A 23,873-nucleotide genomic window follows, 5' to 3' on the forward strand; every position below is an offset into this window, starting at 1 on the left:
AGGCGTTCCCATAGCAACCGAGAAAATAGAACCCTGGGAGCGGAAGGAGGAAAAATAAATTGACAAAAAAGGAAAAAACTGAAAAACTAAACCAAAAAAAGTGTTCTCCCCCTTCTCAAATCTTAAAATAAGAGCCTTTTTGGAAAAGGATGAACTCCCAAATATCAATGCAAGTACTGCAATGAATACAGAGGCTATCTCTTTTTTTAATCCCCAAATAACAGGTGCATAAACCTTGAGGCTATGCATGAGGCGGCTGGAGAAAGAAATCTAATAATAAAAGTAATGTTAACTGGCAGAAGAAAGAAAATTATTACTACTATCAGAAGTAATAGGTGCCTTGGTGCAATCCCCAAACAACTAGAGCATCATTTGAACACCATCGGCATTGACAAAATTCATGATCAGTCAATTGCTTTACTCAGAACAGCTTACATCCTTTATATATTATTAAACAACAATATCTGCCTATCCCAGGCCTTTGGGAAGGACTCAATGGGTAGATTAAAAATGCCAAGTATAATTATCTAGCTGACTATGCAATGAATTGATAAGAAACATAAAAAAAAAAGTTTGGTTGAACACTGCAATATCTGGAGAAAGCAGAAAAGAAGAACTGGAGATAATCAACAAACGAAGACCTGCAAATAGAAGTAGAATGACTGTGGCAAAAAAAAACAATGACAGGACCAGTATCTCAAAATATTTGGGGTACCATCTGAACATCATTGGCATTGACAAAATCCTCATCAGTCAATTGCAAAAGGCAGTCTTACCTGGAAAAGCTTACATCCTTTGATAATACCTTTAACAGCCCCGCACATCCACATTTGCCTATCTCGAGTCCTTGGGTAGGACTTGATAAGTGGACAAAAAAATGTCAAATCCAGTCTTAAACCTCTGGCTCACTGTGCCACAAGCCGTAACAATCCCTTATGCAAGAAGACTGCACGAACCGATCATAAACAAGGACATAACCCAGTTCTAAAACGATTAACTGGAACATTTCTAAATATGGATTGGTAGCAAACGAACAGGACCAAAGCAACCCAAATTTGAAATTATTCACTTTAATGAACAGGTGGTTTGTTATTTTAAAGTACAGGAATAAATTAAGCACTTCTGTTCCAGGACCTATGCAATCCGTCTCATTGTGCAGAACAAGACACTGAGGTGAACAGTTGTAGACGGAAGGACAGGCACAAAATGGAAGAATCTCACTGCACAATGGTCTACTATTTCATGTCTCAAGAGTTCAAAAGTAAATGCTCTTTCCCATGTTCTCACAACATCATTTCATAATCTTGGACCTAACTCTGTCAGCCTGTAGTACAAAATGACAGTCAGAAACTGACTAATGCCGTGCAGCAATGAAACCAATGACAGCTTATTCGTACAAATTATACTGCATGTAGAGTTTCTTCTCATCCTATTTGTAGCTCCGCTACAAGTCCAAAGTAGCTGAATTTAAGTATTTCAACACCTCCGTGGCGATTCCGGGTATTTGCTCTTCAGCTCCTGCTTGAATTGTCGAAAAAGGAGCTTGTTGCGCTGATTTTCAGCATCCTTTTGTGCGTGGAACTCGCCCGCCACCTTGAATCCCTTGTGAACCAAAAAGGCATTGCTGAGCACTGCAAACCGGTAGCCGGCAATGTGGAGTTCGCAGGCCTGCCAGAAAAAATGAAGACGAGGTTAATGAATGTGTGTGTCGCTAGTATCACTACAGTCACCTTGTAAGGGAGATAGACAGCATAAAAACAGATATAGATGATTGATACCAGTAGATGATAGATAGATAGATAGATAGATAGATAGATAGATAGATAGATAGATAGATAGATAGATAGATAGATAGATGGATGTAGACGTAGACCGAGATAGATATAGATAAATAGACAGACAGATGATAGATGATAGATATAGATGATATAGACAGATGATTGATAAATAGATAGATAGATGATAGACAGATGATAGATATGATAGACAGATAGATGATAGATAGATGATAGACAGATGATAGATATGATAGACAGATAGATGATAGATAGATGATAGACAGATGATAGATAGATAAATAGATAGACAGACAGACAGATGAGAGAGAGAGAGAGAGAGAGAGAGATGGAGGGAGGGAGGGGAGAGTGGGAGGGAGAGATGGATGATAGGCCTTACACACCAAACCAATAACAATAACCATACGATTTTGCCAGTTTTCTGATCTTTCCCCTGGCTTGGTTACCTGACTGATCCGGTTAAAGCCGTACTGCTTGAAACGTTCATCATACGGAGGCACTGAGGTAGCCCCCACATAGAAGGGCTCCCAAGGGTCTCGCCAGGCCACCTCGTAGGCCACACGCAGGGAGCCCCCCGCGGGAAGGTTCAACCAGTGGGAAAAGTTCGTGGGAGCTTGGCACCGGGGGCACAGCTCCTCATAAAACGGTCGGATCTCCCCCACTTGATACAGCTGCACCAGCTCCGCCTTGCTGGCCGGAATCCGGCGCGTGTGGCGGATCTCAAAGGCCGGCACCACAAACACCCACGGCGTCCCCTCGTCGCTGGTTTTAGGCAAGGCCAGGAAGTCTTCTCGCAGACCCTCGCTGGGCACCATATCCATGTCGACCACCAGCGCCCAGTGCCCACCGGCTGCCTCCCTGGCTACGTTGCGCAGCAAGTTGTTGGGATATGAAGCATTGGCAACGTCCATGGCATAGTTACGCCGGCCCGCCCCTAGCTGTGCCAGCTTGGCGAAAACATCGCCACAGGACTGGAGGCGGGCAAATTCCCCCTTATCCTGCTCCTGCTCAGGGAAGGAAGCCATCTGGTTGGCAGGACACACCAGATGCAGCCGAAGCCACTGCTGGAGAGGGGCACACAGGATGGCTAAGGCGTAGACCATCGCCGTGGCCTGGCGCACCTCGTCAGAGCCCGGCGCAAAGAGGGCCACCGAGACTGGCCCGTGCCAGCGCTCCACCAGCTGCTGAGCGTGATGCAGGTTGCCCAAGCTGGTGTGGGTGACCAGTACCACGTCCTGCCGGTCCTGTCCATCCCAAGAGGCCCGCAGCATGTCCCGGTAGACGCGGTACTGCCCACTGGCATCCAGGGTGCCTCCACTAGCCAGCACCGGCTTGAGCCTCTGCTTGTGCCCGTGGCTTGGCATGGCGTGGCGCGTCTGGAAAAGCTGGGCGTAGCGATACCGCTGTTCCTGTCCATGCCACCCGGAGAGCAGAGCCAAATAAAGCAATTGCAAGCCGGCCACCAGCCCCAGCGCCAGGATGAGCGCCTGGAAACAGGAGCAGGTCATGGGTGGGGGCGAAAAGGGGAAAGCAAGCAAGACCAAGCCTCAAGCTTGGCCCATTGGCTCTCCCCGTGGCGCCCTTTCCCTCCTTGCAAAACGGCGCGCGAGCAAACGTTGCACAATACTTCCCGGCGCCAGGCTGCAAATCGAAAGTGGGGAGGGGGGGAGAAGGAGGCGTGTGGGGGGGGGGCTTGCTCTCCAGGAGGCTCCCTCCAGCGCCCCCTGGTCAGCAGGAGGAAGCAGTGCAAACACAAAAAGCCCCCCCCCCGCCTCCCCAAAAAACCTCCAGCCCCTCTCGCCCCTTTTCGCTTTTTTGCAGCGCCCGCAGGCTCGCCGTTGCCTTTGGCGCGCGTGGGAGGGAGTGGGTGGTCTTTGCGCGCGTGGGAGGGAGTGGGTGGGCTTTCCTGACCGGGGTGGGAGGGGGGCTTGGGGGGGTTGCATTGGGGAGGGGAGGCGGGAGAGGGTTTCGCAACGGGAGGATTGCAAGGATCAAAAGCAGGAGCAATTCTCCCCCGATATTTTTATTTTATTTTAATTTTGCAAAAGGGTCGTCCCGGTTTGCAAAGCCAGCCAGCAAGCAAGCAAGCATAGACTAGGTGCAGAAACAACCCTCTTCCGTGAGACGAGGTGGCCGAGTGGTTAAGGCGATGGACTGCTAATCCATTGTGCTCTGCACGCGTGGGTTCGAATCCCACCCTCGTCGCTACCGTTTTGGATGCTCCACCCTCTCCCCAAAAAGTGACTAATAATTCTGCTTTGCAACCCCAAGAAAAGGAGGTTTAAAAGCAAAGGGGGGGGGAAACGCCCATCCTTCGCAAGGATCTTCCTCCAAGGGAAGGAATTTGATCTCTTTTGGGGTGCATTCCTGGCTCTCCACCCCAAGATGGATAGGGAGATGCTGTTTTAGGAGGGGCTCTGCATTGTATAAATCCTCCAGCAGGCGCACTGGGATCTGCAAAAAAAAAAAACCCACCCACATCATCCCCAACAGGAAGTGGAGCCCTTTTACAAGCACCAGATGTGGAAAGCTGGAGTGGGGGTCTCGGCTGCTGCAGGACAAATCCCCCCACCCCAATTCCAGAAAACTTACAGTAGTGGCCAAAATTGTGGAAACCTTTTGGGAAAAGTGTATTTTTGAGGATTGATGGCTAATAACACCACTTTTTTGAAGGGGTGTTTCAAGATCATCCTATTCCACTGCTGGAATGGAAATGCCTGGGAATAGCCCAGACTTTCACCCAATTGAAAATCTAGGGAGCCGACTAAAGAAACTGGTTAGTCAGAAGCGACCCAGCAATAAAAAAACCAGTTAATAGAAGCCATCCTTCGATCTTGGTTTTACGTTAGAACAGCTTCAGAACTAAGATTTGGTTCACTCCACGGGAAGACGTTGTAAGGCCGTCATGCTAAAGGTTACTCAATTGAGTATTAACTGACACGGGGATCATTTTTATATATCTCGTTTTTTTCTACGTGTTTCACTTTTCTTCTTTATTACTGTTAACTGCTCCTCTAACAGCAAATCCTTCATAAAAGTCGTTGCATTACATTCTTGATTCAATTATCTTTCATCGATGTATCATTTTATGGTACTACTCCAAAACAAAAAGTGGTGTTATTAGCTAGTTTTAGAAAATACACTTTTCCCAAAAGGTTTTCCACAATTTTCACCACTGTTTGTTGGGAAAAGCCAGCAAAACGTGGGCGTTTTTGGTTCTGCAAATTTTCATAACTCGCTTGGATAACTTCCAATGCACCGGATTGCATAAACTCCAAATGCAGGATAATTCAGCGGTCAAATGTTGAACTGCCACTGAATTGCACTGTTAGGATCTTGAAAACTTCCATGGGACAATCCAGATAGTCCTTGATTTACAACGGGTTGTTTAGGGACTATCCAAAGATACAACAGCCCTGAAAAAGTGACTTGCACTTAAGCCCTTGCACTTAAAGACCATCATGGCCTCCTCCAAGTATTTATGATTCGTTGCAGGTCATCATTTGCAACTTTCCTAACCGGTTTCGGGCAACCAGAGTCAACGGAGGGAAGCTAGATTCGCTTAGCCACCATGAGATTCACTTCACCTCGGGCGGAGATGGGCGGCAAATCGATTTCATAAATAAATAAAAACAATTGCAAAAAAAAAAAAGGCCATGAAATTGAATGTGACTCACTTAACAACCGCCTCACTTAGCAACGGAAGTTCAGGTCGCAATTACAGTTTTAAGTCGAGGGCTACCTGTATTCTTTGACTTACGGCTGTAATTTCCATTGCTAAGCAGGATGAATAGAATAGAATAGAACAGAATAGAATAGAATAGACTAGAGAATAGAATTGAATAAATAGAATTAGAATAGACTGAATAGTAGAAAATAGAATAGAAAATAGAATAAAAAATAGAATAGAGAGAATAGAATAAATAGGAGTAGAAAATAGAATAAAATAGAATAGAGAATAGAGAGAATAGAATTAGAATAGAATGAAGAGTAGAAAATAGAATAGAATTCTTTATAGAATAGAATTCTTTATTGGCCAAGTGTGATTGGACACACAAGGAATTTGGTCTTTGGTGCATAAGCTCTTAGTATACATAAAAGCTACAAGTGATAAATCATGATCGTAATCATTATAAAAATACATTCATTTTAAATCATAAGATACAACACTTAGCGATAACCATAGGATAACTAAATAGATACCAGCACGTATTCCAATGCTGGTAGCGTCTTTAATCTCCTTAAAAGGAGATTTACAAGCCTTTACATGCCGAGAACACAGGTAAAGATTTCATCGAACTACATTCTTAATCTTCAAAACAAACCATCCATATCTTGTTGATCGGTCAGTTTCGGAGGAATCTTTTAAAGGCCTCGCAACTGGAGCAGGGAAATTATTTTAAAGCATTTTCTTTGCTGGGGGAAAAAAAAACCCCTCCCAATTGACGTACAAAGTTGAGGAAGACAATGATTCTATTCAGAAATCCACGGTTTACCACGACTTTTACATAACCCAGTTTTCCAAGTTTGCACAACATCCTGCTTGTGCTCGTGGCACACCTTGTTCTTTCTGCAATTTTTCAGCTGTACGGGAACTGGTTTCTGCGGGCTTTCTGAGAGACGCTGCCAACCACGAGACCAATTTCGACAAACCGTTCTCGTTTCGGGATGATCTCTTTAAATCTCTTTGCAATTGGAGAAGCTTCACCCTCATTTGTCTGGGGTGTTAATTTAATAAAAACAGACACCTTGTGTTTTTTTTTTTAAAAAAATTTATTAGCACGTTTCCCATCTCCGCTTGAAGCAACAACAAAATAACATATATATATATATATATATATATATTTTAAAAAATCGATATATTGTACACGCAAGGAAGATTTCCCTTTTGAAAACAACAGAACACGCGCTTTGAAGTTTTTGTCCCGATTTAAACTGGCTCACTTACTAGATCTGTTCAAAACGGGGAAAAGACAACGGTCACGTCCCTGTTTGCGATTTTCGCCATCTTGGTGGAGCCATCCAACCATCATTAAGCCACAATAGAAATTAGGATACACTTAATATCACGACGAAGACGATAAAGGAGGTTGTAGGGTTCTAAATCAGGAAGTCCTCCAAGATCCCAAACCTTGGTCTCACCAGCATCCCTATGAAGGAATCTACTGGCTCCTCTTAAGGGATCCTTTCCGGTCATGTTTGGGATGGCACTTCCCAGAATTCTTAGCCAATCTGCCTAAGGACAAGGGGATTCTGGGAACTGCCGTTCCCACACATCTAAAAGACAAGGACTTAGACTAAGATTGATCTAAACTTACCCACGAACTGCTTACTAGGGCAGGATTTAGGCAATATAAAGGAAATTATCATTTAAACCAGGATCTGTCCAATCTTGCAACTTTTAAGACCTGTGGACTTCAACTCCCAGAATGCCTCGGCCAACACGGAGAATTCTGGGAGTTGAAGTCCCAGAATTGGGTTTAAAACCCAAATAACAGTATGGCTATATAGGGATGTTTTTCTCACACGCACCCAGAAAAAAACAGCTTTAATTGACAAAAGCAGCTAATAAGCGGAAGCGAATGAGAGGTAGAGACCGAGTAACCGGAGCTACTCCGTAGTTCCTTTCCCAATTCAGATTAACCAGTTTTCTGTTTCCGTGCAGATTTGTGGACACAATCTGCATTCTATTTTGATTCAAGCGCCAAACGAAATCGGACCAGTTGCTACCCAAAAGCTGCACAGCCCTTGCCTGAACCCCAAAAATTATATCCCAGAACCAGCCCTGTTTTTTATCCAACTTATTTTGGGGCCTCGTTCTTCGTTTTCGGTTCACCTAGGAATTTTTTTTCCCCCCAACTCTTTTTCAAACTTGTTTCAGCCCCGGTCTGCAATGTAGGGAGAAACGATGCCTGCAGAATTAGCTCTGCCCCGAATTATCTAATCTCTTCCGGATCTCCAGCAATCCGAGACAAATTTAAGGAGTCATCACAATTACCCATATTTTTCGGACTATAAAGACACACCTTTATTCCTCCTATAAGTGGGTGAAAGTTTAAGGTGCATCTTATAGACCGAATACAGGCGTTTTTGGCCTCCCGAACCCTCCATCCGTCGCGTTTCCCCCTCCCCGGACCCCAGAAGCACTCTGCAGGCCAAAAACAGGCTGTGTGGAGCACTGCGGAGTGCTTCCGGGAGCCGGGGAGGGCGAAAACCTGATGCGCGGAGGCCAAAAACTATTTATTTCTTGTTTTCCTTCTGTAAATTTATAGTCCTGTGCGTCTCCAGCAGGTTCGGGAGAACTGGTAGCGGAGATTTTGAGCAGTTCAGAGAACCAGCAAATACCACCTCTGGCTGGCCCCAGAGTAGGGTGAGAATGGAGATTTTGCAGTATCCTTCCCCCAGGAGTGAGGTGGGAATGGGGATTTTGCAGAATCCTTCCCCCAGGAGTGGGGTGGGAATGGGGATTTTGCAGTATACTTCCCCCAGGAGCGGGGTGAGATTTTGCAATATCCTTCCCCTGCCACGCACACTAAGCCACACCCACAGAACCGGTAGTAAAAAAAATTTGGATTTCACCACCGGTTTTATAATCCGAAAAATACGATAATTCTTCCCTTCCTTCCTGGAAAAGTTGAGAGGTGGGGGTTTTTTCTCTCCCCACACCACCACCCCAACTCGGTCCCTTTTTGTCATCCAAGTTACTAGTCCTGTAGGTTTGGCAATACGTTCCCAGGGTGCCAAAAAACGACCCAAAACAAGGGAGGAAACGAGAACCATCCAAAAGTATTTTTTTCCTCTCTTCCTTTTTGCCCTCAGGCCATGGTATTCAACCAAGTCGAGAGCCGTTGTGCGTCACAAAGTAAGCGCTGAATAATAATAATAATAATAATAATAATAAAAACAGAGCAGAGGAAAATACACACTTTTTCCATCACCTGAGAGAGCGGGGCCTCAAAAGTTTGCAAGACTTTTTTGCCAGCTGCAAAAATCCAGAATGTTCCATTCCCCAATACATTCAGATGTCTGGAGAAAAATATGGGGCCAAGCAGAATGTTGTTGCCTTCATTATATATATATATATATATGTAGGTCTTTGGTTATTCGGGTTTTCTCCCGCGTAAAATTGGAAGTGTCTTGGTGACGTTTCGACGAAGTCTCATTCGTCATCTTCAGGCTGGTGTTTTCAGCTTTGTGCTGAAAACACCAGCCTGAAGATGACGAATGAGACTTCGTCGAAACGTCGCCAAGACACTTCCAATTTTACGCGGGAGAAAACTCGAATGACCAAAAACCTACATACAAACCCCCGCAAAAACCTCAGAAAACAAATATATCTATATATATATATTTATATATATATAATATATTTATATATTAAAGAAGTGGGGGAGGAGAAGAACCTTGGAGGAAGGGTTATGGCCCAATAATCAATCCGATCCTTCCTCATCACGAAGGGAGGTTTCGTAGCTGCCACGTGGAGGAGGCTCGGAGGAAAGTCGCCCTCGAAGCCTTCAAGAGACACGGAGGAAAAAAATCTTCGCAACCTTTATGCTGTTGCCAGGTGTCGGAGTGGCAGAAGGGAGTGAGGGCATCAAAGGAGCAACTTGAGGAGGAAGGAAAGGGCTGCCCCACAGGACAGTCCCAATGCCAGGAAAAATGTCATAATGGCTCCCGCCAGCTCGCTCTCTTCGGGCTGGACCTGCCTGGAGGAGAGAATTAATGTCCAAACTTGAAGGTCGCAGAAGTCCTTTTCCTTCCTTTCTTCTCTTTTCCTTCCTTCTTTACTCACTCCCTCCCTTTTTCTTCCTTCCCTCTTTCCATTTTTCCTCCTTCTCTATCTTTTCCTTCCTTCTTTTTCTTCCTACTATCTTTTCTTCCCTCCCTCCCTTTTTCCTCCTTCTCTATCTTTTCCTTCCTTTGCTGCCTCCCTTTTTCCTTCACTCCCTCCAACTTTTCCTTCCTTCCTTTTCCTTCCTTCTATCTTTTCCTCCCTCCCTCCATTTTTTTCTCCTTCTCTAACTTTTCCTTCCTTCTTTATTCACTCCCTTTTTCTTCCTTCCCTCCCTCCCTTTTTCTTCCTTCTCTCTTTTCCTTCCTTCCCTCCATCTTTTTCTTCCTACTATCATTTCGTCCCTCCCTCCATTTTTCCTCCTTCTATTTATCTTTTCCTTCCTTCTTTACTCCCTCCCTTTTTCTTCCTTCCTTCCCTCCCTCCAACTTATAGGATCATAGGACCGGAAGGGACCTTAGAGGTCTTCTAGTCCACCCCCCTGCTCAAGCAGGAGACCCTATACCAGCGTTTCTCAACCTTGGCAGCTTTCCAGATGGGTGGACTTTCAACTCCCAGAATTCCCCAGCCAGCGATTGTTGGTTGGGAAATTCTAGGAGCCGACGTCCACCCATCTGGAAAACTGCCAAGGTGGAGAAAAAAAACGCTGCTCCCGAATGATTCCAGACCAATGGCTGTCCAATCTCTTCTTAAAAACCTTCCAGTGACGGAGCGCTCACAACTTCTAGTGGCGAGCAGTTCCACTGGCTAATAGTTCTCACTGTCAGGAAATTTCTCCTCAGTTCTAGGTTGGACTTCTTTTTTTTTTTTTTTAAAGCTTCCTTTTATATCCCATCGGTTGCCCTTAGGACCTCAAAGCCCATCCTCCTCCTCCTTTTGGAGGAGCGATCCTACTCACTTGGGAGCCAGGCACATGGTGAGGGAGACGAAGTAGCCGTTGGAGAGAGAAAAAACCACCATCAGGACCACAAACCAGGCGTCGTGCTGGAAAAGCACAGGCCACTTGCTCTGTCCCGGGATGTTGCAGAAAAGGAACATGGGGACGAGGAAAACTCGCAGGCCCACTGCGGCGGGAAGGAGCCGAAGGTGCTTCTGCGGCTGGCGAGAGAAAAACCCCACGTTTCGACAGAGATTGTACATAAAACACGGTATTTATTTATTTATTTGTCCCCCGCCTTTATTCTTCTTTTACGAATAAACTCAGGACGACGGCAAATGTATCCGACAAAATGTATCCGACAAAATGTATCCGACAAAATGTATCCTCCTATTTTACCGCCCCCCCCAACAACAACAACCCTGTGAAGTGGGTTGGGCTGGGAAAGAGGGACTGGCCCATTGTCATCCAGCTGTTTTTTATGCCTAAGGAGGGACTAGAACTCACCGTCTCCTGGCGATTGGCCCAAAGTCACCCAGTTGGCTTTCGTAGCTGAGGCGGGACTAGAATTCACCGTCTCCTGGTGATTGGCCCCAAATAACCCAGCTGATTTTCCTGCCTAAGGTGGGACTAGAATTCACCGTCTCCTAGTGTTTGGCCCAAAATCACCCAGTTGGCTTTCGTAGGTGAGACGGGACTAGAACTCCCGGTCTCCTGGTGAATGGCCCAAAGTCACCCAGACAACTTTCCTCCATAAGGTGGGACTAGAATTCACCGTCTCCTAGTGTTTGGCTCAAAATCACCCAGTTGGCTTTCGTAGCTGAGGTGGGACTAGAATTCACCATCCCCTAGTTGCTAGCCTGGTGCCTCCACCAGTAGACCAAACTTTTATTTCCTATCCCCTTAACTCTAAACAGGAAGGGAGCTTACAAAAATTGACCCTCAAATTTCTGCCGCTACGCGAGGCAGTTGTTAAGAGAGTTTTGCCCCGTTTTATGACCTTTCTTGCCACAGCCGTTAAAAGAATCACTGCAGCTGTGGCTTCCCCACTGACTGCTGGTCAGAAGGTCACCAAAGGTGACCTTTCCTGACCCTGGGACACTGCAACAGTCATAAATATGAGTCAGTTTCCAAGCAGGAGTCATAAAAGTGTGAAAAAAGGTCCTAAGTCCCTTGCTTCAGTGCCGTTGTAACTTAGGTCACTAAACAGATGGTTGTAAGTCAAGGAATACCTGTAGGCCCGCCCTTGATCTCCTCACCCCTCACCCGGATCCATTCAAGACCACGTCTGGTCTTCCACCTCCCTGGGAAACAGCGTAGATGAGAATGTATCCCACTTCTACTACCAATTGCTCACCCAGAGGAAGTAGGAAGTCGAACTCCGGCCCAACCAATCCATGACGTTGAAGAGAAGGAAGCAGCAAACGGGAGTGAAGAAATCCTCTGAGGTGGGGAGGAGATGGGGGAGACCCACAGAAGAGTTAGACCGTGTCTTGAGTTAAGTTAACTCAGCCCTCCGAGTCCCAGACAGAGACAATTTTCAGGAAACCGCCCAACCAAGAATCCACCAAGACCTCAACAACACTGACTAGAATGTAAAGAGGGCAAACTCCACTCCCTACTGGCGCTGATGATGTTATCCAGTCGGGTCATGAAAAGTCTATCAGCTCAGAGAGCACCAAGGACGCCGGAGTAAGGAGAAATATCCTGACGGTTAGAACAATTCATCCGTGGAACGACTTGCCTCCAGAAGTTGTGGGGTGCTCCAACACCGGAGGTTTTTAAGAAGAGATTGGACAGCCATCGGTCTGAAATGGGCATAGGGTCTCCTGTTTGAGCAGGGGGTTCGACTAGCAGACCTCCAAGGTCCCTTCCAACTTTGTTATTCAGTTATTCTCCTCCTCTTCGTCTCTACAAACCCCACTCCCTTCCAGCACTGATGATGTTCCCTAGTTGGGTCATGAAACGTCTGCGAGAAAACCACCAAGCTCAGAAAGCACCAAGAACCAATATTCTTCCTCATTTCCTTCCTCCTCCACTTCCTTCTAGCATTGATGACGTTACCTAGTTGGGTCGTGAAACGTCTGCAAGAAAACCACCAAGCTCAGAGACCACTGAGGACCTGCTCGGGGGCGGCTCTTTCCCACCACCTGATCTTCAACTTGGAGATGCGTCGAGGAGTGGATCCCTTTCCCCAAAGGCCCCTCTTGCCCCTGCCTGTTCTGTCCCCCTTCGCCTCTGTCCGAGCGATGACTTAATTAGCCGGCACTATCAACTCTGGCAGCAAACTAGCGAGCGTCTGCCAAGTGACTCTGTTATCTCCCTTGATGCCAATGAGTCATCCAGGAACAAACAGTACTTCAGCTCTAGTTAAGCAGTTGATTTGCCTGCTACGAAGAGGCATAGCAGCCCTTGCTGCTTTTATATCCTGTGGGGTGTGGCTCCATGACTCAGCACTTCCTAGGCCTGCCCCATCCGTGCTTCTGTTGTTCCCCCCTCTCCTGCCTACGAAACCTAGGGTCCAGCCAGGCCTGATTGCCATCAGCTGGGTCTGGAGGCATGGCCTGGTGGGGGAAAGAGTCAGGGGACGGAGGCCTCGTTATCTCTTCCACCTAGCCTGCTTCTGGCTCCTGGAGCTGAGCCAGGGAAGCCGGTGCTCCCGAGGTAAGTCCTGACGGCCCTTCCCCCTCACTTTCCAAGTCACTTTCTGGCAGGGGGCCCGGCTCAGGGGGCACAGACACAACACTGCCCCAGCTCCAGCCAATGCAAGCCAGCCCCTGCCCCTTCCTGCCCTGTAATTAAAGGATCCATCACTTACGCCAAGACTGGTCCCGAGAGGAGCTGGCAATTCTCGTGGTAATAGCCGGAAACACCGAGAGGGTAATGGAGAAGTCCATAACGATGGAGAGGGCCAGTAGCCATATCTGAAATGGGAAAGCAGAATCCATAATATGACACCGAACCACACTCGCTGTCTGGACCACTCTGTGGTCTCCCTTCCACCAGCATCAAATGGAGCATGATTCCAGAGCCAACTGAGTCCCATTTATAAAGGCAGTCCTCGAATTGTGAATATCCTGGAGTATCCATCGTAAATCATGAAGGTCATAAGTCAAGGCATCCATGTGATCAATGCCAATTTTCTGACTTATTCTGCGGCCGTTGTTAAGTGAATGTAGCAGTCATTCATTCCATTCCATTCTAGGGGGCGGTGCTCATCTCCGTTTCAAAGCCGGAGAGCCAGCGCTGTCCGAAGACGTCTCCGTGGTCATGTGGCCGGCATGACTCAACGCCAAAGGCCCACGGGACGCTGTTCCCTTCCCACCAAAGGTGGTCCCTATTTTTTCTACTGGAATTTTTTTTTTACGTGCTTTCGAACTGCTAGGTTGGCAGAATCTGGGACAAGGAACAGGAGCTCACCCCGTTACGCAGCAGCACGAGGGATTCGAACCGCTGAACTGCCGACCTTTCGATCGACAAGCTCAGCATCTTAGCCACTGAGTCCCCTGTATTATCTAACCATCGGTAAAACAAATGCGTCTTACCTTCTTGAGCACACTGAAAAGGGAGGGGTTGGGGGCAACCACCCCACTCCCCCCGTTCATGATTTCTGGCGGGCAAGCTGAGCCATCCTTCTCCACGATCACGGCGTTCCCGTTCTTCACGGTGAGCGGTCCTCCTTTGGAACTGTCTGCCACAAGAGCGGAGCCGTTTTCTGAAGAGACACAAAGCAAGGGCGCCCGTCAAAACCAAACGACGTTGCAATTTTTTAATCTACACGTAGTCCTCGACTTACAGCAGTTCCTTTAGTGACCGTTCAAAGTGGCAACAACACTGAAACAAGGGACTTATGACCGTTTTTTCACACTTAACGACCATTGAGGCCTCCCTCTGGTGATGGGCTCAAAATTCAGACGCTTGGCAACCGGCTCCTATTTATTGCAGATTCACTTTAACACCATGTTGCCAATTTAATAGCTGCAGTGATTCACTTAACGGTGGGAAGAAGGGTCATAAAGTGGGGCAAAACTCACAACTATCTTGCTTAGCAACAGAAATTGGGGGTTCAATTGTGGTCATAAGTCGAGGACTCCCTGCGAAACCAAGGATTGGGGAGCATTGTTGGGGAGAGTGGACTTCAGATCCCATAACTTTTCAGCTTACAAACGCTCCATAAATAGGAATATGGGCAGTTCTCAACTTACAACGATTCATTTAGCGTCCGTTCAAAGGCACTGAAAAACGCGACTTACGACTGGTCCTCACACTTACAACAATCAAAACGTCCCTGTGAAAATCTAGGTCAGTGAGGGCTAACCTTTTTGCCATCACGTGCCAAAACTGGGGGCAGCGCGGGGGTGGGGGTGTCGTGTGCGTATGTGCCCACGCCCATAATTCTATGCGCCCCGCCGCTTATGCACGCAACCCCCCCCCTGTGCTCCGCCGCTTTTGGCACTCGATGGCACAGTGGGCACGGTAGGCCTGTTTTTCACCCTCCCCAGGCTCCTAGAAAGGCTCTGGAGCCTGGGGAGAACAAAAAACGGGCCTTCCAGTCCCACCAGAAGTCGGCAAACGGGCCATTTCTGGCCTCCGGGAGATCGGGGAAGGTCATTTTCACTCTCCCCAGGCTCCTAGAAAGCCTCTAGAGAAAAACGGGCCTTCCCCAACCTCCACAGAAGCCCTCCGGAGGCCGGAAACAGCGTGTTTCCAAACTTCCGATGGACTCAGAAGGGCCGAAAATCAGCTGGCCAGCGAGCATACGCACACCGGAGCTGAGCTGGTGTGCCCACCGATATGGCTCCTGTGGGACACGTGCCATAGCTTCGCCATCACGGATCTAGGTGCTTGGCACCTGAAATTTATACGTGACAGGTACGCCACGAGTTACAACAGTTCCTTTAGCGACCGTTTCAACAAGTGACTTACGACCGTTTTTCACACTTACAACCATTGCGGCATCCCCGCGGTCACGCGATCAAAATCCAGCCGTTTGGGCAACCGACTCACATTTACGACGGTCGCAGAGTCCGACGGGGACGTGATCGCCATTTTCGACCTTCCGACAAGCAAAGTCGGGTGTGTATTGTGCCACATTCGTTCGACGACCCCGTGATTCGCTTACCAGCTGCACTGGTCTGCTTAACGACCGTCATAAAATGGGAGGCGACTCGCTTAGCAACTGCTTTGCTTAGCCAAGGAAATTCTGCGCCCAACGGAGGTTGTGAGTTGAACGCGAACTTTAAGTGAAATCTACACCGCTCTCACCCCACCAAAACCTATTTATAATTCTGGAAAATTGACCCGTTCGGACTAGTGGTGATGATTGCTGGAATGTTATTTAGGGAGGAGGACATATGCCAAAATGGCTACGGCCCAATTCTAATTTAATTTATTTTCAAGCAGGCTGATGATTCACACTCGTTCTCTGTGCACTTAATATTTTTCCCCTGATGCTGCAGAAAACGCCCCTTAGGTTTGGATTATTTCAAAAGGTTAAGCTCTGCAAACAGGTTGCACAACAAGGAAGCAGAAATATGAAACGATCCCCCTCTTTCTTTTTTTTTCTAGCTTTACCATGCAGAAATAATAATATAGCAGGCTTTTAGATCAGGCTCAAAAAATGTATGCAGGTAGTCCTCGACTTACGACCAATAATGAGCCCAATATTTCCAAATGCTAAGTGGGACACTTAAGGGAATGTTGCCCCCATCTTATGATCTTTCTTGGTTCACTCGTTAAGTGAATCACTGAAGTTGTTAAGCTAGTCACACCGTTGTTAAGTGAATCTGGCTTCCCCACTGGGGGATTCTGGGAGTTGAAGTCCACCCATCTTAAAGCACGCCGGCTGGAGAATTCTGGGAGCTGAAGTCCACCCATCTAAAAGCACACTGGCTGGGGGATTCTGGGAGTTGAAGTCCACCCATCTTAAAGCACGCCGGCTGGAGAATTCTGGGAGCTGAAGTCCACCCATCTAAAAGCAGGCTGGCTGGGGAATTCTGGGAGTTGAAGTCCACCCATCTTAAAGTATGCTGGCTGGCGGATTCTGGGAGTTGAAGTCCACCCATCTTAAAGCATGCTGGCTGGGGAATTCTGGGAGTTGAAGTCCACCCATCTTAAAGCATGCTGGCTGGGGAATTCTGGGAGTTGAAGTCCACCATCTTAAAGCACGCCGGCTGGCGGATTCTGGGAGTTGAAGTCCATCCATCTTAAAGCACGCTGGCTGGGGAATTCTGGGAGTTGAAGTCCACCCATCTTAAAGCATGCTGGCTGGCGGATTCTGGGAGTTGAAGTCCACCCATCTTAAAGCACTCCGGCTGGGGAATTCTGGGAGTTGAAGTCCATCCATCTTAAAGCATGGTGGCTGGGGAATTCTGGGAGTTTTTTGGGGGGAAAATTTAGATGTCCCACCTGGCGAAAGGAGACCTGCCTTGGTCTCCAGTTCACATCCCGAATCTTCTGGGGGTCTCTTGTCCAGATAGTAACGAGTGAAGGTCTGCAGAGAAAGAAGAGGAACTGATGGTCTCTCAACAGTCACTTCCATGATCGAAATCAAGTTCCCAGAAAGTTAAGCTATCAATGTATACACTTTTATATCATAAAATGGAAGTAATAACAAGAGAAAACGTGGAATAATTGAACAATGATAGACTGCAGCCTAATATAAATGTGTATTGTTATCAGAAATACAAAAGTTGATTGAATGTAATAATTGTGATTAACCTGATTAGTCTTATTTGCATTAGAATGCCTGACACCCAAGTGTTCACACACCGATTTGATATTTTTATAAAAAAATGAAAAAACTTGAAGGGGAAAAAAAAAAGAAGTTAAGCTAAGGTTCTTACTGGATGGAGCACCACCAGGAAATCCCAGAGCTTGAGAACTGACTTAGAACCTGAAAATTTTCCCTGGAGAACTAGGGGGATTTTATAACAACTTTATAAGGCCTTGGTAATGCCATACGTGGAATACTGCGTCCAGGTTTGATCTCCACAATATAAATGTTGAGATTCATGCTGGAAAGAGTACAGAGAAGAGCAACTAAGATGATTAGGGGACTGGAGGCTAAAACATATGATGAACGGTTGCAGGAACTGGGCATGGCTACTCTAGTGAAGAGAAGGACCAGGGGAGACAGGATAACAATATTCCAATATCTGGGGGGCTGCCCCAGAGAAGAGGCGGTCAACCACAGTTAGAATTTTGCATCCGGGTTCGAGCCACCACATTATAAAAAAAATGAAGAACAGGTCATCCTCGACTTACATCCACAAGGGAGCCCAACATTTCTGTCGCTCAGTGAGGTTTGCCCCATTTTTACGACCACTTTCGGGCCACGGTAGTGAATCTGGCTCCCCCGGTTGACTTGGCTTGTTGCAAAAAGGGGACACCATCATAAATATGAACCGGTGGCCGAGCCTCTGAATTTTGATCACGTTGACCATGGGGATGCTGTAACAGTGCTGTGGTAACCTTGCACGGTCACTAAATGAACCCTTGTAAATCGAGGACTACCTGGGGAGACTGTGGAAAGGGTGCAGAGAAGAGCAACTAGGATGATTAAGGTCTGGAGGCTAAAATATATGAAGAACGGTTGCAGGAACTGGGTATGTTTAATGAAAAGAAGGACTAGGGGAGACATGACAGCAGTATTCCAATATCTCAAGGGCTGCCACAAAGAAGAGGGAGTCAAGCTATTCTCCAAAGCACCAGAAGACAGAACAAGAAGCAACGGATGAAAACTAATCAAAGAGAGACGCAACTTGGAACTAAGGAGAAATTTCTTAGCAGCGAGGACAATTAACCAGTGGAATTGCTTGCCACTAGAAGTTGTGGGTGCTCCATCCCTGGAGGTTTTTAACAGGCATTTGTCTGAAATGGGGTAGGGGTCTCCTGCTTGAGCAGGGGTTGGACTAGAAGACCTCCAAGGTCCCTTCTGTTATTCTGTTAAGAGGGACAAAGGATTTTTACTTACCTGGTGGGGCAGCAAGATATAACAGGCAATAGAAAGTAAAGTCCCAACGCAGGGGGTGATAAAATAGATCAGGGCGGATGACAGGGGGTCCAAGCCACCTAAACAGAAGAGAAAAATGGTGTTTCGGCAGACAAATGCAGGGCTTTGCAATTCTTCAGGCACAGGACACAACCCCTACGTTCTCAACAGCTGGCTGGTCCAACCTTAAACCCCTCTGCCAGAGGAGATCCTTCTTCCTTCTTGTGGCAGGTAGTTCCCCAGACAAAAAAAGCTCTTTCTGTTCGGATATTTCTGCATTTTTTCCCCCAGTTTTCCCCCCATAATTGGCAGACCATTCTCTTCCACCCTTCGAAAGATCTTCCCCACCTAGATTGGACATCCAAGAAACAGACGGAGGTTTAAGAGAGGAATTTGGGCGGCCAGTCAAAAGGAAAAGCATAGCAATTAAAGTATTGAAGCGGGCAAGAGATGATGGATAGATGATTTCTTTTTTGTTCACTGTTGTTCTGATGCGCCTCTTTCTTCTTCCCCTCTTTCTTTTAAAGCATAGCAATTAAAGTATGAAGCGGGCAAGAGACGATGGATAGATGATTCCTTCTTTTTTCCCCTTTGTTGTTGTTGTTGCTGTTTTGAGTTTATTTATTATTTATTTATTATTTCAATTTCTATACCGCCCTTCTCCCAAAGGACTCAAGGCGTTGCTTCTACCCCCTCCCTCCAGAGGTGGGTTTCAGCAGGTTCTGACCAGTTCTGGTGAACTGGTAGCAGAAAGTTTGAGTAGTTCAGAGAACCGGTAGTAAAAATTCTGACTGGCCCCACCTCCATCTATTCTCTGCCTCCCAAGTCCCAGCTGATCGGGAGGAAATGGGGATTTTGCAGTAGCCTTCCCCTGGATTGGGGAGGGAATGGAGATTTTACAGTATCCTTCCTCTGCCACGCCCACCAAGCCACACCCACAGAACCAGTGGTAAAAAATTTTGAAACCCACCACTGCCTCCCTTTCTCTATTCTTTTTTTTTAATCTTTTTTTTTTTTTAGGCAGGTGACATGACTAGAAACTAAACAGGAAAGAAAGAAAAAAGTCCTGTAATAAAAGAGTGACATGACTCAAAGCTAGAATAAGTGATAGAAATAAGGGGGATATTAATAATGCGCACGGTTTTTATTTTACAAAATAAAAGGAAGAACGAGAAAATGTGGAAGAGTTGAATAATGATAGGTTGTAACCTAACATACCCTGTTTCTGCGAAAATAAGACCTCCCCTGATAAGAAGCCCAATCGGGCTTTTGAGCGCATGCGCTAAAATAAGCCCTTCGCGAAAATATTGAAGCGCATGCGCAGCCGGTCCCCGCCATTTCCTCTGCTTAGGGTTAGGAAGACAAAGCTGGAAATCAAGGAAGACTGCAAGAGGAGCCCCGTCTTGTTCCAGGCGCCCCCAAAATAATAAGACCTCCCCGAAAATAAGGCCAAACACTTATTTGGGGGCTCAAAAAAAATATAAGACAGGGTCTTATTTTCGGGGAAACACGGTAGCGTATTGCTGTTAGAAAAATGTAAGTTGATTGAAGGTATTAATTATGTTTGATCTGATCAATTTCTTTTTTTTCCCAATATACTTTATTGAACTTTTATTACATTAAAAACATAAAAAAATTTTAAAAATTGTATCGCTTAACAGCTTTTTGTGGTGTTTTTCTTATAACAATACTCTGTGCATTATTTACAAAAATTAAATTGTGTGTATTTACATTCGTGTTTTATCTTTTGCTTACACTTGATAATGAACTATTTTTTTTTATTGAAAAAGTTTTAACAAACAAAAACATTTTCCCCCTTTCCCCCCCCTCCCCCCGCAAAACCCCCTTCCCCCCTCCCTTCACACACACACACCCCCGCTTCCCGGGTCAATCACAAGGTATTGTTATACATAAACCAAACATAGAATAAAATTTTCCCTTCTAATCCAATTAACCTCATCCAAGTCTTTTCATTTCCTAACCCCCCCATTATATAAAATAATACATCCTATTTATTCAAAGGCAATCTGATATCTCTTAATCTGATATCTGTTTTGTAAATAATCCATTTTTTCCATTCAATTAAATATCTTTCCTGCGTATTTCCTGCGTATTTTCTGCGTATAAAGCTGGAATATTGCATCCAGTTTTGGTCGCTACGATGTAAAAAAGATGTTGAGACTCTAGAAAGAGTGCAGAGAAGAGCAACAAAGATGATTAGGGGACTGGAGGCTAAAACATATGAAGAACGATTGCAGGAACTGGGTATGTAAAAGAATAAAAAGAAGGACTAGGGGAGACATGATAGCTGTGTTCCAGTATCTCAGGGGTTGCCACAAAGAAGAGGGAGTCGGGCTGTTCTCCAAAGCACCTGAGGGTAGAACAAGAAGCAATGGGTGGAAACTGATCAAAGAAAGAAGCAACTTAGAACTAAGGAGAAATTTCCTGACAGTTAGAACAATTAATAAGTGGAACGACTTGCCTTCAGAAGTTGTGAATGCTCCAACACTGGAAATTTTTAAGAAAACGTTGGATAACCATCTGACTGAGATGGTGTAGGGTTTCCTGCCTGGGCAGGGGGTTGGACTAGAAGGCCTCCAAGGTCCCTTCCAACTCTGTTGTTATGTTATGTTATATGTTATTGTCTTTCAGAAACTAACTTGGCTGAGATGGCTAAAATCTCAGCCTTTATGAACTATTTTTAATCTGCCTCCGTTCTATCCATTTATACCACTCTTCCCATACATTACAGAATATCGATGCCTCTTTATCTTTTAAACTCGGTGTTAATTTATCCATTTCTGCACAGTTCGTGACCTTTCGTATAACAATGATCTGATCCATTTCATTTGTATTGGAATGAATGCATGGCCTCCAGGTGCTGTTCACGCGTTGATCTGACATTTTTATAAAAAATTTAAATTGCTCTTTCAAACGAGGAGGTGTATTTCAGACACACACACACACACACACACACACACACACACACGATACTCACTGGCCATGGAAAGCAACATGGCTATGGCGGCAAACGTTCCTGCCATTCCTTGACCGCTGAGGAACAGGGTGCTGTATCGTTGCGGGAAAGACCCCACCAGTCCGAATAGACTCCCTTGCAGGATGGCACAGAAGGCTGAGGGAAACAAAAGGAGGAGGACGACAAAGTCAAGAACGAGGCTGTTTTGTGCACAGGGAGCAGTCCTCGACTTACAACCGTCCATTTAGTGACCGTCCGAAGGGACAACGGTACAGGGAAAAGCGACTTCCGGCCGTGTCCCCCACGTCACAAACCACTGCGGCGCCCCTGCGGTCACGTGATCAAAATTGAGACGCTTGGCAACCGCTTCGTATTTATGACGATGGCGGTGTCCTGGGGTCATGTGATCCCCTTTTGTGACCTTCTGACAAGCCAAGTCCGCGGGGGAGCCGCTCTCACTTAACAACCGGGTTACTAACTTTTAACAGTGGCAGCGATTCATTGAACGACTGTGCTGAGGACGGTCGTAAAAGGGGGCAAAATTCACGCAATAACTGTCTCGCTTAACGACAAGAGGTTTTGGACTCCGTTGCGGTCGTACGTTGAGGGCTACCTGTGTCTTAGATCCCATGGATGAAAGGAAAACGTATTAAATGTATGATATATTATTGCTGACCATAATTTCCTTTTAAGCTAATCTTGTAAGTCGGAGATTCTCAACTTCCGCCACTCTTAAGACATGTGGACTTCGATTCCCTGAATTCCCCAGCCAACATGGCTGAACGGGGAATTCTGGGAGTTGAAGTTCACATAGCTTAGGGCACAATTCCCCAAGACTCAGCTTCCAACACTCCCCCCCCTCCTCCACTGAGATGCTGACCAAGGATTCTGGGAGTTGCAGTCCAATAGATTTTGAAAGGACCAGGATTCATGTCCTCGAGCTCACAACAATCCTGTGAGGTAGCTTGTCCAGAGGTGTTTTTTTTTTGGGGGGGGGGGCAAATGAGGATTTGAATTGAGTTCCCTGACCAAAGCTCCAAATCTCAGAGATGTAAATTCCAAGAGGAATTAGGGGGTCTTTGGTGTGTTTTCTGTGCTTGGCGGCTTTCTTGCGGACGTTGCATTACCAAGCGAGGTGTTGTGTCTGCGCCCCCCGAGCCGGGGCCCCTGCCAGAAAGTGACTCGGAAAGTGAGGGGGAAGGGCCATCAGGACTTACCTCGGGAGCACCGGCTTCCCTGGCTCAGCTCCAGGAGCCAGAGGCAGGCCAGGTGGAGAAGATAACGAGGCCTCCATCCCCTGACTCTTCCCCCCCCCAGGCTACGCCTTCAGAGCCAGCTGATGGCAATCAGGCCTGGCTGGACCCTCGGTTTCGTAGGCAGGAGAGGCGGGAACAACAGAAGCAGGGGTGGAGCAGGCCTAGGAAGTGCTGAATCATGGAGCCACACCCCACAGGATATAAAAGCAGCAAGGGCTGCTATACCCCTTCATGGCAAGCAAATCAACTGCTTAACTAGAGCTGAAGTACTGCGAGATAACAGAGACACTTGGCAGACGCTCGCTAGTTTGCTGCCAGAAGCTGATAGTTGCCGGCTAATTAAGTCATCGCTCAGACTGAGGCGAGGGTGGACAGAACACGAGGTAACCTCATCAAGTGCTAGAGAGGAAGGAACCAGAGCCAACTCACAGTTAATGAACCAAACGCTTGCCATGGTGATGGAGAAGAAACTCTGGGGTGACATCATCACCTTAACCAGGATGGCGGTCAGGGCGAAGAGGAACAAGATCCCAATCAGGCTGCCCAAAATGCGCACTTTGTCCGAAATGCTTTGCAAGAGAGAAAAACGTACACATAAATAACCAGAAAGTTAGTGCTGGCTAAAGGGGTTCACAGGAGACACCTCTCTGGAAGCTGGGGAAAAAGGAAGGCGTGAAGATGGATTGATTGATTGATTATTTGCATCCCGCCTTTTTTATTTTTACAAATAACTCGAGGCTGCAATCATATCCGACACACCTTCCTTCTCCTATTTTCCCAACAACACCACAACCCTTGGGAGTTGTGAGTCAACCCCTTTCCTTTCCCCTTGAGCCAGTGGTAAAATCCTACTTTTTTTACTACCGGTTCTGTGGGTGTGTCTTGGTGGGCGTGGCAGGGGAAGGATATTGTAAAATCCCCATTCCCTCCTCAATCCTGGGGGAAGGATACTGCAAAATCCCCATTCCCTCCCCACTCCTGGGGGAAGGACACTGCAAAATCCCCATTCCCTCCCCACTCCTGGGGGAAGGATATTGCAAAATCTCCATTCCCTCCTCAATCCTGGGGGAAGGATATTGCAAAATCTCCATTTCTACCCTACTCTGGGACCAGCCAGAGGTGGTAATTTGCCAGTAATTTCTCCGAACTACTCAAAATTTCTGCTACCCATTCTCCGAACTA

At 46.6% G+C, this 23,873-nt stretch overlaps 2 protein-coding genes and 1 non-coding gene across 9 annotated transcripts in view; 1 reads left to right on the top strand and 2 right to left on the bottom strand.

Moving 5' to 3' along the window:
* Positions 1-445: 445 nt before the first annotated feature.
* B4GAT1 (beta-1,4-glucuronyltransferase 1) lies at positions 446-3,337 on the bottom strand. The gene is made up of 2 exons (XM_058160210.1): positions 2,243-3,337; positions 446-1,668 (listed from the first exon to the last, which is right to left on the bottom strand). Exons 1-2 carry the CDS (start codon positions 3,302-3,304, stop codon positions 1,477-1,479), a joined length of 1,254 nt encoding a protein of 417 aa, XP_058016193.1. The 5' UTR covers positions 3,305-3,337; the 3' UTR covers positions 446-1,476.
* A 582-nt stretch (positions 3,338-3,919) lies between these two features.
* Positions 3,920-4,001, top strand: TRNAS-GCU (transfer RNA serine (anticodon GCU)). Its single transcript has one exon. It is a non-coding gene; the product is annotated as a tRNA-Ser (tRNA).
* Positions 4,002-9,008: 5,007 nt separating this feature from the next.
* The window catches only part of SLC29A2 (solute carrier family 29 member 2), a 29,162-nt gene continuing 14,297 nt past the window's right edge, over positions 9,009-23,873 (bottom strand). For all 7 annotated transcript variants that reach the window (XM_058160379.1, XM_058160377.1, XM_058160378.1 and 4 more), the window contains 9 exons: positions 23,121-23,260; positions 21,457-21,591; positions 18,441-18,538; positions 16,874-16,958; positions 14,011-14,180; positions 13,284-13,389; positions 11,823-11,908; positions 10,487-10,686; positions 9,009-9,502 (listed from right to left, as the gene is read on the bottom strand). In XM_058160379.1, the coding sequence (XP_058016362.1) occupies positions 9,391-9,502; positions 10,487-10,686; positions 11,823-11,908; positions 13,284-13,389; positions 14,011-14,180; positions 16,874-16,958; positions 18,441-18,538; positions 21,457-21,591; positions 23,121-23,260 (1,132 nt within the window). In that variant the 3' untranslated portion in view covers positions 9,009-9,390. The remainder of the gene's footprint in view (positions 9,503-10,486; positions 10,687-11,822; positions 11,909-13,283; positions 13,390-14,010; positions 14,181-16,873; positions 16,959-18,440; positions 18,539-21,456; positions 21,592-23,120; positions 23,261-23,873) is intronic.

Source organism: Ahaetulla prasina, chromosome 17 (assembly GCF_028640845.1).
Source record: "Ahaetulla prasina isolate Xishuangbanna chromosome 17, ASM2864084v1, whole genome shotgun sequence".
Classification (NCBI taxonomy): Eukaryota; Metazoa; Chordata; class Lepidosauria; order Squamata; family Colubridae; genus Ahaetulla; species Ahaetulla prasina.

Excerpts from the sequence above, each read along its gene's own strand:
- B4GAT1 (XM_058160210.1), bottom strand. The coding sequence starts at position 3,304 with ATGACCTGCTCCTGTTTCCAGGCGCTCATCCTGGCGCTGGGGCTGGTG. Across the intron at positions 1,669-2,242 it reads GCTTTAACCGGATCAGTCAG|GCCTGCGAACTCCACATTGC; the intron begins GTAACCAAGCCA and ends TTTTTCTGGCAG.